Genomic DNA, 16,256 nt, shown 5'->3' with positions numbered 1-16,256 from the left:
CGATGATGGAGGGACCATAGTGTGGGTTTTATTGAAGTTTTGTTGTTTGTTGTCACTTTATCAGGTATACTGCATTTTATCTAATAAAATTTATCAACAGTTCTGAGTCTGCATTTCTTAGAATATGGAATCATAGAATAGTAGAGTTGGAAGGGGCTAAGTCCAACCCCCTGCTTTTTTGCTGCCCTTATCGCCACATGGTAGGCTGCTGCAGCTGCTCTAACCCATATCCGATCGTCGTCAGAGCGAGATTTCCGCCACAGGCACTCTAGCCGTCTCACCTCCTGCCTCAGAGTTCGCAACCATGGGGTATACCATGGTGCCATCTGAGTTCTATTCAGGGGGAGAGGGTGTTTCGGAGCCACTCAGTCTAATGCCCCAGTGATTGCAGCATTCCACCCCTCCACCAGGGTCTCAATTGAGTGCCCGTGTGCATGCTCCAAAGAATCCCCAAGTGCATTCAGGAATCTATCTGGATCCATCAGACGTCTGGGGCGGACCATCCTAATGGGTCCTCCACCCCCACGGAGGGTTTGTGGCACCAAGAAGTCCACCCTCACCAAGTAGTGATCTGACCATGACAAGGGGGTGATGGATGTACCCCCAATTTTCAGATCACTCCCCTCCTCTCCCAAGACAAACACAAGGTCGAGTGCATGACCAGCTACATGGGTGGGCCCTGTTGGAATAAGGTGCAGCTCCCAGGAAGTCATGGTTTCAATGAAGTCCCGAGGCGCCCCTGTGAGGATGGCCTCCGAATGTACATTAAAGTCTCCCAATACTAACAAGTTTGGGGACTGCGCATGCAGATCTACCTCCAGCACCTCGGCCAGGGAGTCTGTCGTGCAGCGGGGTGGACGGTACAAGAGCAAAATCCCTAGACTGCCCTTTGGGCCCAACCTCCAGTACATACAGTCAACAACCTTGGCCTCATGGAGAGGAGGCCTGGTGAGCATTCATCCTTCATTCATCTTGATTTGCTTGTGGGGTGTTCACACAACTTCCCATTAATCATTTGTTCATCCACACTTTCCAATGCATTTCCCCCTACTTTCCAAACCGTAAAAAGCTGCAAAGTGTGGGATGAATGAATGGTTTACAGGAAGAGGTATAAACACCCCACAAGCAAATCAGGATGAATGCCCAATAAAGACCGGAGATAGTTAATCACTGTGTAAGTTTTATGCAAGCAAATCAGGATGAATGCTGAAGGAGAAGGGTTGTAGCTCAGTAGCAGAGCATCTCCCTTGCATGCCAAAAGTGTCAGGTTCAGTCCCTGACATCTCCAGGTAGGATTAGGGAGACTCCTGCCTGAAACCTTGCAGAGCCGCTGCCAGTCAGTACTGAGCCAGATGAGCCAATGGTCTGACTCAGTATAAGGCAGCTTTCTATGTTTCCAATAAACAGGTTGCCTGCAGGAGCCCTTCCAAACTGCAAAACCAATTACTGCTACTACTACTACTGCTACTGCTACTACTACTAAGTGGATCTATTGTGCTAGGGCAACAGAGCAGTTTAATCCACTTTAATAATGGGAAGACCTGATTCACTAGAAAAGACAATAATGCTGAGAAAAACAGAAAGGAGTAGAAAAAGAGGAAGGCCAAACAAGAGATGGACTGATTCCATAAAGGAAGCCACAGACCTGAACTTACAAGACTTGAACAGGGTGGTCACAACAGATGCTCTTGGAGGTCACTGATTCATAGGGTCGCCATAAGTCGTAGTTGACTTGGAGGCACATAACAACAATACCAAATTAAACCAGAACTATCACTAGAAGCTAAAGTGATGAAACTGAGGTTATCGTACTTTGGACATATCATGAGAAGACATGATTCACTAGAAAAGACAATAATGCTGAGAAAAACAGAAGGGAGTAGAAAAAGAGGAAGGCCAAACAAGAGATGGATTGACTCCATCAAGGAAGCCACAGACCTGAACTTACAAGATCTGAACAGGGTGGTTCATGACAGATGCTCTTGGAGGTCGCTGATTCATAGGGTCGCCAAAAGTAGTAATCAACTTGAAGGCATATAACAACAAAAATGAGGAAATCTAAAGTACCAGTACGCAGATAAGAACATAAGAGCCAAACTCAACAGTTCTCTCCCCACTTGTGATTCCCAGCCACTGGAATTCAGAATTGGAATTCATAGTGGGGCAGAACATATTCATCATGGCTAATAGCCATTGATAGCCTTGTTGTTGTTTTTATGTGCCTTCAAGTCAACTACGACTTATGGCAACCCTATGAATCGGCGACCTCCAAGAGCATCTGTCATGAACCACCCTGTTCAGATCTTGTAAGTTCAGGTCTGTGGCTTCCTTTATGGAATCAATCCATCTCTTGTTTGGCCTTCCTCTTTTTCTACTCCCTTCTGTTTTCCCCAGCATTACTGTCTTTTCTAGTGAATCCTGTCTTCTCATTATGTGTCCAAAGTATGATAACCTCAGTTTCATCATTTTAGCTTCTAGTGATAGTTCTGGTTTAATTTGTTCTAACACCCAATTATTTGTCTTTTTCGCAGCCTTATCCGCCATGAATGGGTCTAATCCTCTCTTAAAGTCATCCGAGTTAGTGTCTATTCCCCCAGTTTGGAAAGATCCTTTCGGGACTCCTTGTAATCTCCTTCTGTTTTATCCATCTTGAATAATTTGGTATCAGGAGCAAAATTGAAAGGTTCTGAGAAGTTTGTCCTTGGCAGACTAAGGCTGCAAGCCAGTACACACTTACCTGGGAGTAAGTCCCATTGAACCTAATGCAGCTTACTTTTGAGTAGACATTGGACTGCAATCTTAGTAGTTGAAGGAGGAGGGAGAGGTAAGAATATTGTGGTTGAAGGAGGCTTTCACACTTTCAATTAGAAAGAAGTCTTTCACACTTATTAGAATTTCTTTCTTATGGATGAATGGGCAGCTACAAAACCGGACTTATCCAATGAAGCTGAATGTTGGAAGATTCAGGACAGACAAAATAAAGTACTTCACACAGCACGCAGTCTGCACCTGTGTTGGAATTGCTTTTGAATATGTTTTAAAACCTTTTTTTAAAAAAGCAATGTTTTTAACTTTTTTAAAAAGGTGTCTTGAAAGCTTTTAAAAATGTTTTTAAAGATGTTTTGTTTTAATGTATTTTAAAGTCTGTTTTTTATGATGTTTTAAAGTGTTTTTAGTGCTTTTGTTTGCCGCCCTGGGCTCCTGCTGGGAGCAAGGGCAGGATATAAATCAAATAACATAAATAAATAAATAAATAAAATGGAATTAGCTACCTTAAGATGTGGTGATGGTCACCACGTTGGATGGCTTTAACAGAGGATTAGAGAAATGCATGGAAGAAAAGGCTATCAATGGCTATTAGTCATGGTGGTCATATGCATCCTATACATTACTTTCAGTATCAGAGGAATGTAATAAAGGATTAAATAAATACGTATAAAGTGCTAGTTGATGGGAGACAACAGGAGAGAGGTTCTGTGCTCAAGTCCTGTCTGTGGGCTTCATAATTTTATGAAGTATATAAAATTATACATGGTATAGCCTCTATAGAGAAAAGCAGATAGAGAAATGTTTGCTCCCTCTCTCATAACATGAGAACTCACGGACATCCAAAGAAGCTGAATGTTGGAAGATTCAGGACAGACAAAAGAAAGTATTTCTTCATACAACACATAGTAAAGCTATGACCATGATGGTCACCTACTTGGATGGCTTTAAAAGAGGATTAAACGAATTCATGGAGAATAAGGTTACCAGCCACAATGGCTATGTTCTACCTCCAATGACGCTTCTGAATACCAGTATGCTTCTGAATACCAGTTGCTGAAAATCCCAAGTGGGGAGAATTGCAGCTGCCCTCAGATGCTGCCTGAGAACCTCTCACACGAGCATCTAGTTGGCCACTGTGAGAACAGAATGCTGGACTAGATGGGCCTTTGGTCTGTTCCAGCTATAGGGCTCTTCTTACATTCAGTCTGATATTTTTGTGATGAGCACTAATTAGCAGGCTGAACTTTTAAGGTGACAAAAAACAGGGGGTTCAAAACCCAAAATGACCAAATATTGCAAAATGATTTATTTTGTCTTCTTTAAAATGCCCAACGCGTTTCGGCTCTATTGTATATCAGCCTTCGTCAGGGGCTATAATACAAACACATATATACATTTATATGATTTATATTTTGTTTACATTTTACTCAAATTTCTAAATAAACAGTAAGAAAACACATAATTATAAAAATTGTTTACTTACACTTTTCTTAGTCTACTTATTTGTTTACAATAGAGCCAAAACGCGTTGGGCATTTTAAAGAAGACAAAATAAATCATTTTGCAATATTTGGTCATTTTGGGTTTTGAACCCCCCTGTTTTTTGTAATCAATATTGACCACCACTATTTCCTTTTTATTGAACTCTTAAGGTGACCTTGAGAATGTCTCCTTAGGTCCTCCTCTCTTAGCCCCCCTTATTTAAATATTTAGCTCTAAGTTAATTTAGCACCTGTAAGGGGAGAGGGGGCTGTGTACACACCAGAGAGGGTTGCACAGACCCATTTTTTCCAGGTGTGTCTTGGTGCACACATGAGCTCTTTCAACTGAACTCTTTATCTCAATGTTTTACGTTCATACTAGTTGCCAGTGCTTGATGGGATGCATTTGCACTGTGTGTTCTTGTTCCCTCCCATCAATTACTGCTTCCCCCCACCCTCCCTGAGTTCCTGTATCCTGAGGTCTTGTGGGGCATATTTGTTTAGCTGTGCAGTGGCCAATTTTTAAATTATTTTTGAGATACAAGTTTTCTGATATACAAGATCTGAGCAGGGTGGTTCATGACAGATGCTCGTGGAGGTCGCTGATTCATAGGGTCGCCATAAGTCGTAATTGACTTGAAGGCACGTAACAAAGACTAGCATAAAACTGTGGGTTAAAAACAAAACGCAAAGTATGTATCATGCTTCACTGAAGAGCATCTTACCAATGGGAGTGGGATGGGTGGCAATAGAGGGCATTTAGCAAAATGTCACTAACTAACAACACGCACACACAAAACCCATCCGCACAATGCACTTCATCACATCCACAACTGGAGAACATGCAGTTTAATGTTGTTCCCCCCACCACCACATTACCTGCAGATTGGGAAAATTCTAATTAGATTTGGGGAGAGGGAGTGCAGGCTGCCACTTGGGTGAGGACCATGCCAGGGGGATGACATGAAAAACATGCACAGATGGTGTGCACCAAAACCCCTTTAAGCTGCCATGTGTAGATAGCCTGGGAACCAATGTTCCCGTCCATTCATTCATTCTTTCTTTTCTTCTGATTAATGTTTAGAGAGCCAGTGTGGTGTAATGGTTAAGGTGCTGGACTACCACCTGGGAAACCAGGGTTCAAACCCCCACACAGCCATGAAGCTCACTGGGTGACCTTGGGCCACTCACTGCCTCTCAGACTCAGAGGAAGGCAATGATAAACCCCTCTGAATACCACTCACCATGAAAACCCTATTCATAGGGTCACCATAAGTCGGGATCGACTTGAAGGCAGTCCATTTCCACTAATTATCACCTAGCTGGGTGCATCAATGGCCATGAGAGCCAGTGTGGTGTAGTGGTTAGAGTGTTGGACTACGGCCTGGGAGACCAGGGCTCGAATCCCCACAGAGCCATGAAGCTCACTGGGTGACCTTGGGCCAGTCACTGCCTCTCAGCCTCAGAGGAAGGCAACGGTAAACCCCCTCTGAATACTGCTTACCATGAAAACCCTACTCACAGGGTCGCCATAAGTCGGGACTGACTCGAAGGCAGTCCATTTCCATTTCCAATGTTTAGGAACACAGGAAGCAGCCTTATACCGAGCTGGTGAATGAGCCCCTCCATCCCCGCACCATCTTCTGCTCTGACCGGCAGCAGCTCTCTCAGGGCCTCAGGCCGCGCTCTTAGCCACCCCTGCCCTTTCCAACTTTAGATGCCACCGGGGAGCGAATCTGCTGGGACCTTCCGCGGGACGAACAGGCGCTCAGCCGCGGAGCCTCCTTTGTCTGCTAGGAAGCACCAGCCAAATGCTGAGGATTCCGCCGGAGAGAACCAGCGGGCCTGTTCGGACGCCCCTCTCCACCGACTCCCGGCGGCACAAAGGACGGCTGGAGGTGGGCGCGTTCAGCAGGGCCTGGCGGGGAGGGCGCCTTGCTGCCGCCTCGGCCCAATCCGTGAGCCGGGGGAAGGAGGGGCTCCTGAACATGAAAAGCAGCCTCCCTGCCACGCCCCCCCCCGTTAGAAGGCTACTGCGGAGCCGTCGAGAGGGAAGATGCTAACGCGCTCCTCCTCGGTGCCGTAAGATGCCGTCCAGCTGAAGGGATGGCGGGCACTCAGGTAAGGCAAGGCGGGACTGGGGCCCGCGTGGCCCTTCCTTCACCCGCGAGGGAGAGAAGCCGAGGATCTCGGGCCCGGGGAGAGGAGAACTTGGCTGCGTAGACTTCTCCTAAGTCGCTGTGCCGGCCCTCGGCTGGGAGCGCGGACGATGGATGCGCCCTGCCCGTGGCCTCGTTGGGGGTGCCGGGGCGGGGAAGGCAGGCAGCAGGCCTTGGCGCGGGGCTCTTCCCCCTCCTCGGAAGCCTCCACGCCGCAAGAACAGCGGGGAGAACGGCTGCGGAGACGTCTTTGTCTTGCAGGAGCGAATGGAGGTTGCCTTGTTTGCCTTTTGTTTGGGGATTTGCCTCTCGTCCATCCGCCTCCCCGCCTTTTCCCACACCTTTTCTTACGCAAAGATCGGGTTTCTCTCAGTTCATGGCTTTGATTTCATTCGTTTCTCTGCTGCTCAAGCTTTGGGTCAAGCGCCTTGTGGACTCCCAAGGCTGCACGGTTGCAAGAACCTGCAAAACAACATGAGAGTTGCAATTCTTTCTTTCTTGCCTTCTGTGTTGGAACTTTTTGTATGCTGCAGAAACAGCAGCGAGGGTTACTGCTTCTGTCTGCTGTTATCCCTACAGCTCCCCATTTTTTATTTTTTTATTTTAAAAAGGAAAGGGCTTGATATTTAATGTTCAGAGCGGCCATGGAATTGATTTGGCCGGGAATGGTGGACCGGGGTTCGGGTTTGAAGCAAAACTTCAGACTGTTTGCCATTTATTTATTTATTGCACTTGTATACCGCTCCATAGCTGAAGCTCTCTGGGCGGTTTACAGCAATCATAAACATTAAAACAAATATACAATTTAAAGTACATATTTTAAAAACAATTTAAAACACAATTTTAAAATGTAAAACAATATAAATTTGCTTGTTGTGCAGAGATGCTGTGGCTTTTGCTATGTCCCACTTTAATAACAACATAAGGTGGCACTCTGGTGCAATGATACATAATATGAAACACATGCTGTGACCTTTACAGTTGTGATGCTTTGGAATAAGAGATGATCTGTGTCTGTGCGAGTGAATATATAAAAACCGACAAATTGTGCTCCAGAAATTTAAGGGGACATCTGTTCACCCCCAGAGAAATATTGTAAGGTGTTTCCTGCTGGGTGCATGTGTTCCTGTAACAAATGGATCACCAGATTTTGGGGAAGGGAGGAGATGGAGGAGCTAAAGCCTGCAAAGGTAGCCACAGATTCTCTCTTTTTAAAAACATGATTTGGCACCTGTGCACACACCCAAATCGGATGTCATTGGTGCTGCTGACGCCTCGCTGTGTACGCGTTGGAGCTGCGACAGCACAACTTGTGACTGGCCAAAGCAAACACATGTGCTGCCCCAGGGCCTACAGAGTAAACAGTGGAAGCTTATCAAGCCTGTGGTTGGCAAGCTGTGTTTTGGCTCAGCCATCTCTTCCTCCCAACTCGCTTTAAAAAATCTGCTCTGTTTACTTTCTGCATACTTATTGATCGCATGTGTTTCCCACTTTTTCTCCAAGGAGGTCAGATTAAGAGGGTCACCCATATTATTCTCACAACAACCCTGTGAAGCTGACTAGGCTGAATTATTATTATTATATTTATTAGACGCCCTGCACCTTCCTTCAAAGGAGCCCAGGGTGGGAAACATGTCAATACTAAAACAGTGCAATTAAAATGTCTAAAAACAGATAAAACAGCCTTTTAAAAAACAGTTAAAAACTCCCAAAAGCAATCATCTGCTCTCAAACTAATAATTTCAGAGTTGCCCGGGACAGGACTTTCAGCTATCTAGTGTCTGGGTGAAGAGGAATGTTTTTGAATTCTTCCTGAAAGTTAGTAGTGAGGGAGACTGATGCACCACACCAGGAAGGGCATTCCACAAATGAGGGACCACCATAGAGGAGGCCTTGTCATTGGTTAAGAACATAAGAACATAAGAAGAGCCTGCTGGATCAGGCCAGTGGCCCATCTAGTCCAGCATCCTGTTCTCACAGTGGCCAACCAGGTGCCTGGGGGGAAGCCCGCAAGCAGGACCCGAGCAGGACCGCCAACTAGGCAGCCCCCTGTGTTGTTGCGGCAGTGACAGTAATTTGCCCTGTGTCATCCAGTGCGGTTTATGCCTGTGTGGGGATATGAGCCCCAGTCTCCTTGGTCCAAGCTGAACACTCTGTCTCAGGGGTGGGAGACCTTTTTCATCCCAGGGGCCACATTTCTTTTCAGGTAACCTTCCCGGGGTGGGTGGGAACATGCTATTGGTGGGTGGGGCCAGGGGTAAAAGTGGGCGGAGCAACAAATGTGAATGTTACTTATGTACAATAGACTACTTTCTCCACACAGTCGTGTGCCGCTCTCTACCCTCCACCCAGGCGAGCCTAACCAGAGTTTGAGGGAAAATTCCAGCCGGGCAGAAACTGTAGAGGAGGGTGCACAGTGGGCTGGTAAGAAGGGGTGTAGTTGTCTGGGGTCTCGGGGCATCTCAGACCCCTTACTTTTTTGGGAGCAGGGTCCCAATATCTGCAGCATCCTGTGAGCCAATCAGCATGAAAAGGGAGTGTGTTAGCCACAGAGAAGAGTCTTCTAGCATGCTTCCTTGTCCTTTCCTGATGATTGGAGCCAATAGGAGTGAAAGGAGGTTAGTCAGCCGCTGAGAAGACTCTTTTCAGTAGCTAACCTTTCCCCTTTTGTGCTGATTGGCCCCTAGGGATGTTGTGGGAGAAGGCATTAACAAGGATCTTGTTCTCAACCCAGTACCAAAAAATGGAGGGGAGCATGGCTGTGACTATCATGAAGGGACCCTGCACTTCTAGATTTGCCACTACCCTACTGCTGGCGAGAGGTGCGGTTTGGGATTGTATGTGGCCTGAGGAGAGTCTCCAGTAGTGGAGGCTGGTGACTCTGATGTCAGTGGGGCAGTGGAATCTGCTCCCACACCTTGGAGAGCTCCTTGAAAGTCTGGACTAAAACCTGGAGTGGATTCACTGCCCCATTGACATCAGAGCCCCCAGCTTCCACTGGTTATAGATGGAGAAGCCTGGAGGGCCATCATTACCCCCCGACCTCACATTCCACACCCCTGCTCTCTCTTACCATCCTGCAACAGGTGCATTTTAGTATTTTGCCTAAGAAGGGATTCTTGGTGAGCGAAGGAGATTTCTGTGGGTAGCTTAGATGGTTATCAAAGGAGACTTGACCTTCACTTCACCCTTTCCCGCACCGCCCTCTAGGTGGCTGGCTGGCCCTGGGAGGAAAAGCCCCTTAACTCTCTTCCTCTCCTTGTCCTGAAAAACAGGAGCCTGTGTTGTTTTGGGTGTTATGTTGTATAGTATTGATGACTAGGGATTGAGAACAAAGAAATTCCCTGGTGCGTTTGTGTTTAATACATTTTGCTTTGGGGATGAGGTGGTGAGCAAAACTCTCAAATGCATGTAATGAAGCCCTGACCTTTTTATTTTTATTTTAAATGGAAAGCAGTCTTGGGAGGATGCAGCTTTGGAATGAGAAGCAGTACATGTGTCTATACGTGGTGGTGGAACTGCTTAACCCTTTGCCCACTATCCACCTTTCTTGTCAAATCATTGCCCTCCCCCATGATTGCTGCAGGGTTCTAGTTGCTTGTTTATCCTTTAAATGCGCAACCCTGCAAGGAGAAAGGACATGCTGGGGTGTGTGTGCATGATTCTGAGTAGGAAAATCACTGTTGGGAAAAGGGTTAAGCATACCCTTCTTCGTCTGTCTGCTCAAAATGGCAGCCTTCCAAGGGTGCTTTTCCATTAAAAATGCCACCAACATCGGGAAACCAGGAGCCTTTAAATTCCCAATTCTCTCACTGCAGGCTGCATACCCACAACTTTTCATTCTAGAATCAGTGGAGACTGAGTACTTGTTTTATCTGCGTAATCCACACACAATCTAGATTTATTGCATGTTTTTGCCCCAAAAAGCGCATCTTGAGAAACTGATTTCATTCCAATAATAAAAGCTCAATGCAGATTGATTCTGCATTACTCCACAGTGGAAGCAGATTTGAAAACAGATGTAGGTGGACCTGTTAATGGTGGATGTATCCACACCTACCCAATGACGTTGCAGGTGGGCATATACCAAGACTGCAATCACCATTTCCTTCTTCATTCACCTGGAGCATGTGCTGGGAGGAAAAGGGGTGGATAACCTAACCAAGGGGAGGGCTTTCAACATCCACCCTTGTGGACGGCAGCAGGGCTGTGGAGTCGGAGTCGGAAGCAATTTTGGGTGGAGTTGGAGTCGGTAGAAATGTACTGACTCCGACTTCAAAATAAAATTAATATTTTAATATTAATATTAATTTATTAATGTTAATACATTAATATACATTTGCCATTTATGAAGGAGTCGGAGTCAGACAATAGAAAAATAGAGGAGTCGGAGTCGAAGGTTTGACATACCGACTCCACAGCCCTGGACGGCAGGATCTAGAATCAAATCTAGATTGAAAGCAGCACATTGAGGATGAGCATGAATGATTCTGGATTGAGAAAAATGACATGTTTGTGCTACAGACGGGTTAGGGTGTATGTAGCAACAGTCTGAAGTAGGGCAGTCCCGAAAGAACTATGCCATGTGGCTTTCCGTCTATGCATTTGAATAGGCCCCAAATCCCATTGTCATTCTTGCACATAAATCTGAGAGTACAAATCTCCTGAAGATGCTGTTACTATTTGCAATCACATACCAGCAACCTCAGGTTGCACAATTATGGTTGATAATGATGATGATTTATTATGATTGGGAGGTCTTGTGAAACCACCCTGCATCCCCAAAGGAATGGATATTTTGCAATAAGGAAAGTGAGAGGGAAAATGCACTGGAAAGTGTGGGAATAACACTTGCTTTGACACAACATTGTCTAACCTCCCCACAAGCAGATCTGAGTGAATGCTCCTGAAACAGCCAAAGCCGTCTAATCTCCTTGCAAACAAATAAGGGTGAATGCTCAACAAACAGGCCATCTGGAAGTGTCCAGAGTCTAATCTAGGTGTCAGTAATGGAGCAAGGCTAGATCTGCGTCTGAATAATGATAGCCATGGTCAGAAACTAGGCTTGCAGGAGTTGAGGAATCTGATGTCACCCAGTTGCATTTGTTGATGCTATGTGCCTTTAAGTCGATTACAACTTATGGCAACCCTATGAATCAGCGACCTCCAATAGCATCTGTCACGAACCACCCTGTTCAGATCTTGTAAGTTCAGGTCTGTGGCTTCCTTGATGGAATCAATCCATCTCTTGTTTGGCCTTCCCCTTTTTCTACTCCCTTCTGTTTTTCCCAACATTATTGCCTTTTCTAGTGAATCGTGTCTTATCATTGTGTCCAAATTATGATAACCTCAGTTTCATCATATTAGCTTCTAGTGATAGTTCTGAATTTGTTCTAACACCCAATTATTTGTCTTTTTTGCAGTCCATGGTATGCGCAAAGTTCTTCCCCAACACCACATTTCAAATGAGTTTCACCTCCATACATAGAGATCGGGAATACCATGGTCTGAATGATCCTGACTTTAGTGTACAGTGATACATCTTTGCATTTGAGGACCTTTTCTAGTTCTCTCATAGCTGCTCTCCCCAGTCCTAGCCTTCTTGTGATTTCTTGACTATTCTGTTTTTGTATATGGTATCTAATTGCATACCATATACAAAAATAGAAAGAATTGGATTCTCCTGAAGCGAGTGGACAAAGGCAGGCTTAAGTTTCAAGATCACCTGTGATACTAGCCTGCAAAAGTGTGTTTCACCAGCCTAGCGAACGAACAGTGTCCTAATAGTGACAGTGTGTAGCTTTCTGTGTCAAAACATCCTTCCTCCCCCTCCCCGCCAAACTTGGCATTGGTGTTGCGAAAATCAATTGAAAACATAAGCACAGGAAACTGCCTTTATATCGAGTCAGATCCACCTAGCACAGAATTGTCTACACTAGAGGTTTCCAAACTTTTTTCCTCCAAGGACTATTTGAAAATTGCGGAGGGTTTTAATGGACCACTTAATGATACAAAAGAAGCAATAAAAATACAATTTAAAATCAGTATAAATATTGATATTAGGTGCAGTCTCAATTGTCTCTTTGGTGCCTAGTGAAGACTTTCCTCTTCCAACAAGCCTTTTAAGGAGAGACCTTTATCCCAGTCTCCATCTGTTTTGGAATTGTTTTTAAAGATGTTTTAATTGCTTTATCATTTGTGCATTTGCTGCCTTGGTTTCCTGTCAGAGAAATGTGCAAACTGACACAGAAATTTGGCACATTGAACTTAATTAAAAATTCATCCAATTTTGTTGGGCAAAAACCTACCCCCAGTGCGGTTTTCCTTGTGCAATTTATGCACAAGTAAACCTGCAGTCTTCCTAGGATATTATCACAAATGGTAACCTGTACAACATCCCCTGTAGCAGGCCACCTGGATGAAACCCACGGAACACCGGTGGTCCATAGGCCACAGTTTGGGAATCTCTGATCTACACTGACTGGCAACGGCTCTCTGGGTTCTCAACAGGCGTCTTTCCCAGCCTTAGCTAGAGATGCTGGGGATGTATAGATGGAGAGCCCAGCTCAGTGCATGCAAAAGGTTCCAGGTGCAGCCTGTGGCATTTCCCAGGTTGAACCAGGAAAGACCCCTGTCTGAAATCTGGAAGAGCTCCTGCCAGTCAGTGTAGACAGTACTGAATTAGATGGGCTAATGGTCTCTCTCTATAGAAGGCAGTCTGTATCTGTGTTGAACCTGCTTTTAAAGATATTTTTAAAGCTTTTCCCCACCAAAAAAAAAAGTTTTTAAAGATGTTTTGTTTTTATATGTTTTAAAGTCTGTTTCCCCTTAAATATTAGGCAGGCGCCATCTCTGTTATCTTTTCGGCACCTTTTGAAGACTCTTTCAACAAGCCTTTTAAGTTGAGACCTAATCCCAGTCTGCGTCTGTGTTGGATTTGCTTTTTAATATGTTTTTTTAAACAATGTTTTTAACTCTTTTAAAAAAGGGTTTTTAAAGCTTTTTAAAAAATGTTAACATTGTTTTGTCTTAATGTATTTTAAGGTCTGTTTTTATGGTGTTTTAAAGTGTTTTTACCACTTTTGTTGCTGCCATGGGCTGCTGCTAGGAGGACGGGCAGGATACAAATTAAATAATAAATAAATAATTTAATAAATAAATAAATAAATGAAAATGGGCTGGGGAACCTGATGCCCTCCTGACATTATTGGACTCCCAACTCCCACAAGCCCCACTCATCGTCACCACTTTTCAGAGATGCAGGGAGCTTAGGAGAGACTGATAGAACTGGGCACGTTTAGCCTGGAGAAGAGAAGACTGAGGGGAGATAGGATAGCACTCTTCAAGTACTTGAAAGGTTGTCACATAGAGGAGGGCCGGGATCTCTTCTCAATTGTCCCAGAGTGCAGGACACAGAATAATGGGCTCAAGTTGCAGGAAGCCAGATTTCGACTGGACATCAGAAAAAACTTCCTAACTGTTAGAGCCATATGACAGTGGAACCAATTACCTAGAGAGGTAGTGGGCTCTCCGACATTGGAGGCATTCAAGAGGCAGCTGGACAGTCATCTGTTGGGAATGCTTTGATTTGGATTACTGCATTGAGCAGGAGGTTGGACTTGATGGTGTTAGAGGCCCCTTCCAACTCTACTATTCTATGATTCTATACATATGGAAAGACACAGGGTCCTAAGCTCTGCCATAGAGTCAGGGCAGGATATAATGCAAAGAAAAAATTAATTTCATTTGGGGCATTCCCTCCCCTCTTCAGTTGTGCTCTCCCCATTGCTGATTCCTGCACACCCCCACTCACGAAAATGCAATGGGCGCTTGGTGTAATGTGCTGCTCTGTAATCAAGGCACTCTAGAACAGCCTCCCCCAACCTGGTGACCTGTGGAGGTTTTGGACTACAATTCCCATCAGCCCCAGCCAGCATGAGTTTTTGGTTCACATAGGACACTCTGCCTCCCCCACAGTCTCCAAACATTCCTGATTGGGAAGCACTGAACAGGACAGATGAAGTGTGGAAATAATAATAATAGTAAATAATAATTTTATTTTTGTTGTCTGCCTCTCACCTGGAATGCTGGTCCCGAGGCAGATTACAAAGATTTAAAATTGCAAAGCATACATAAAAACCATACAGAAATTTAAGACTACAGTACGTCCCGCTTTGCAGCGCTCCGCTTCGCAGCATTCCACTGATACAGCGGTTGTCAATTGCAGAAAGGTCCCGCTCCTACGGCGCTTGTTCCACCTTTATGGTGTTTTTCGGGCGTTGGGCGCCATTTTAGACAATGCTAGTCAATGCATTCCACTTTACAGCAGATTTCGCTTTACAGAGGTGGTCCGGAATGGAACCTGCGTGTAAGCGGGGTCCTACTGTACAAAAACGTACAAAGAAAACTACATAAACAAATCCATAAATCCTTAAAAACACCGAAATGCAGGGGTGCACATTTAGCCAAATGCTTGTATAAACAGATGGCTTATAAAACTATCCTCTTTCCTCAAGAAAAGGCAGGCACGTGCCACTGGGTATTATTGATCTGCTAATTTACGCAATGTGCTTGTCTCCATCTCTTTCTAATTAGAGATCACTAAGGAAGAAGATAGCTAGACAAGCTGACAGCCCTAAGCCTCTGCTTTTTAGAGACCCGAGAGATTGTTTCGATCATTTCAGGTCAATATGTTCTGTCTCCGCTGTTGGAGACGATATGCCTCTGAATACCAGTTGCTGGGAATCGGAGGAGAGGACTGTTGTCGCCCTCTGGGCCTGCTTGTGGGCTTCCCAGGGGCACACATTGGGAGAATGAGTGTGGGAGAATAAGGCTACCGATGGCTGTGTTCTGCCGCCACTGTTGGAGACAGTTTGCTTCTGAATGCTGGAAACGGGAAACCACAGGAGAGGAGAGTACAGTAGGGGCTCGCTTCCCGGCGCCCTGCTTTTTGGCGCCAGCGGGGTGATCAGCTGGAGGGGGGGGCTCCCTGCACTCCAGCTGATCGCGCCGGAGGAGGGGAAGATCAGCTGTTGCGTGCTATAGCTGATCTCCTCCTTGGGGGTGGTCAGACTCCTGCACTCCAGCTGATTGCGCCGGAGGAGGGGAAGATCAGCTGTTGAGTGCTACAGCTGATCTCTTCTGGTGTGATCAGACTCCCACTCGTGCTGATCGCGCCCGAGTAGGGGAAGATCTGATCTTCTCCTCTGGTGCGATCAGCGGGTTAGGCTCCAGACACCTGCGCTACAGCTGATCCACTTTTCAGCGGTTTTCGCTTTTCAGCGGGGGTCTGGATCCTAACCTGCCATATGAGTGGGGCCCTACTGTACTGTTGTGCACAGGTCCTGCTTGCAAGGCTTCCTGGAGGCATCTGGTCAGCCACTGTGAGAACAGGGTGCTGGGCTGAATGGTCCTTTGGCCTGATCCGTCGGGGCTTTTGTTCTTAATATGGGAAATCAGGCCTTCCACCCTCAGCTTTTCTTATTGTGAGCACACAGCTCTTCCCAGCTATGAACGCTGTATAAGGGTTTTGTTCCTCAACACCCCTGCCTCCTCCCAAGTAGTGTGTCATCACAGCATCCCTGCAGCACGCAGTCTTCCATGCTCCTGGGCTTTGTATAAGATTTCCTTCCTCACTGCCGCTTCACATACATTAGCTGAACTGACATTCCTCTCCCTAAGCAGTTAGAACACTCCTGAACACTCTGTGACATCACAGTCATTCAGCCAGTAGCTTAGGGGACTCATTTGTATGATTCAGTCTAAAACAGAATGCACTGTGTGGTCCTCTTCAGTCTGTACAAAGTCAGAAAGCAGGAGAAATTATTATGTTTATTTATTTACTTAT

At 45.6% G+C, this 16,256-nt stretch overlaps 1 protein-coding gene across 4 annotated transcripts in view; it reads left to right on the top strand.

The window, feature by feature from the left end:
* The first annotated feature begins 6,156 nt into the window (after nucleotides 1-6,156).
* The window catches only part of ARMH4 (armadillo like helical domain containing 4), an 86,822-nt gene continuing 76,722 nt past the window's right edge, over nucleotides 6,157-16,256 (top strand). For 2 of the 4 annotated variants that reach the window (XM_061612493.1, XM_061612495.1), the window contains exon 1: nucleotides 6,162-6,371. In XM_061612493.1, the coding sequence (XP_061468477.1) occupies nucleotides 6,357-6,371 (15 nt within the window). In that variant the 5' untranslated portion in view covers nucleotides 6,162-6,356. Of the gene's footprint in view, nucleotides 6,372-16,256 lie in introns of all 4 variants that reach the window. The other 2 variants (XM_061612497.1, XM_061612494.1) reach the window with 2 other exon arrangements.

The sequence above is a fragment of the Rhineura floridana genome, chromosome 2 (genome assembly GCF_030035675.1).
Source record: "Rhineura floridana isolate rRhiFlo1 chromosome 2, rRhiFlo1.hap2, whole genome shotgun sequence".
NCBI lineage: Eukaryota > Metazoa > Chordata > Lepidosauria > Squamata > Rhineuridae > Rhineura > Rhineura floridana.
The sequence above is the reverse complement of the archived record's forward strand: the minus strand, read 5'-3'. Positions and strand labels throughout refer to the sequence as shown.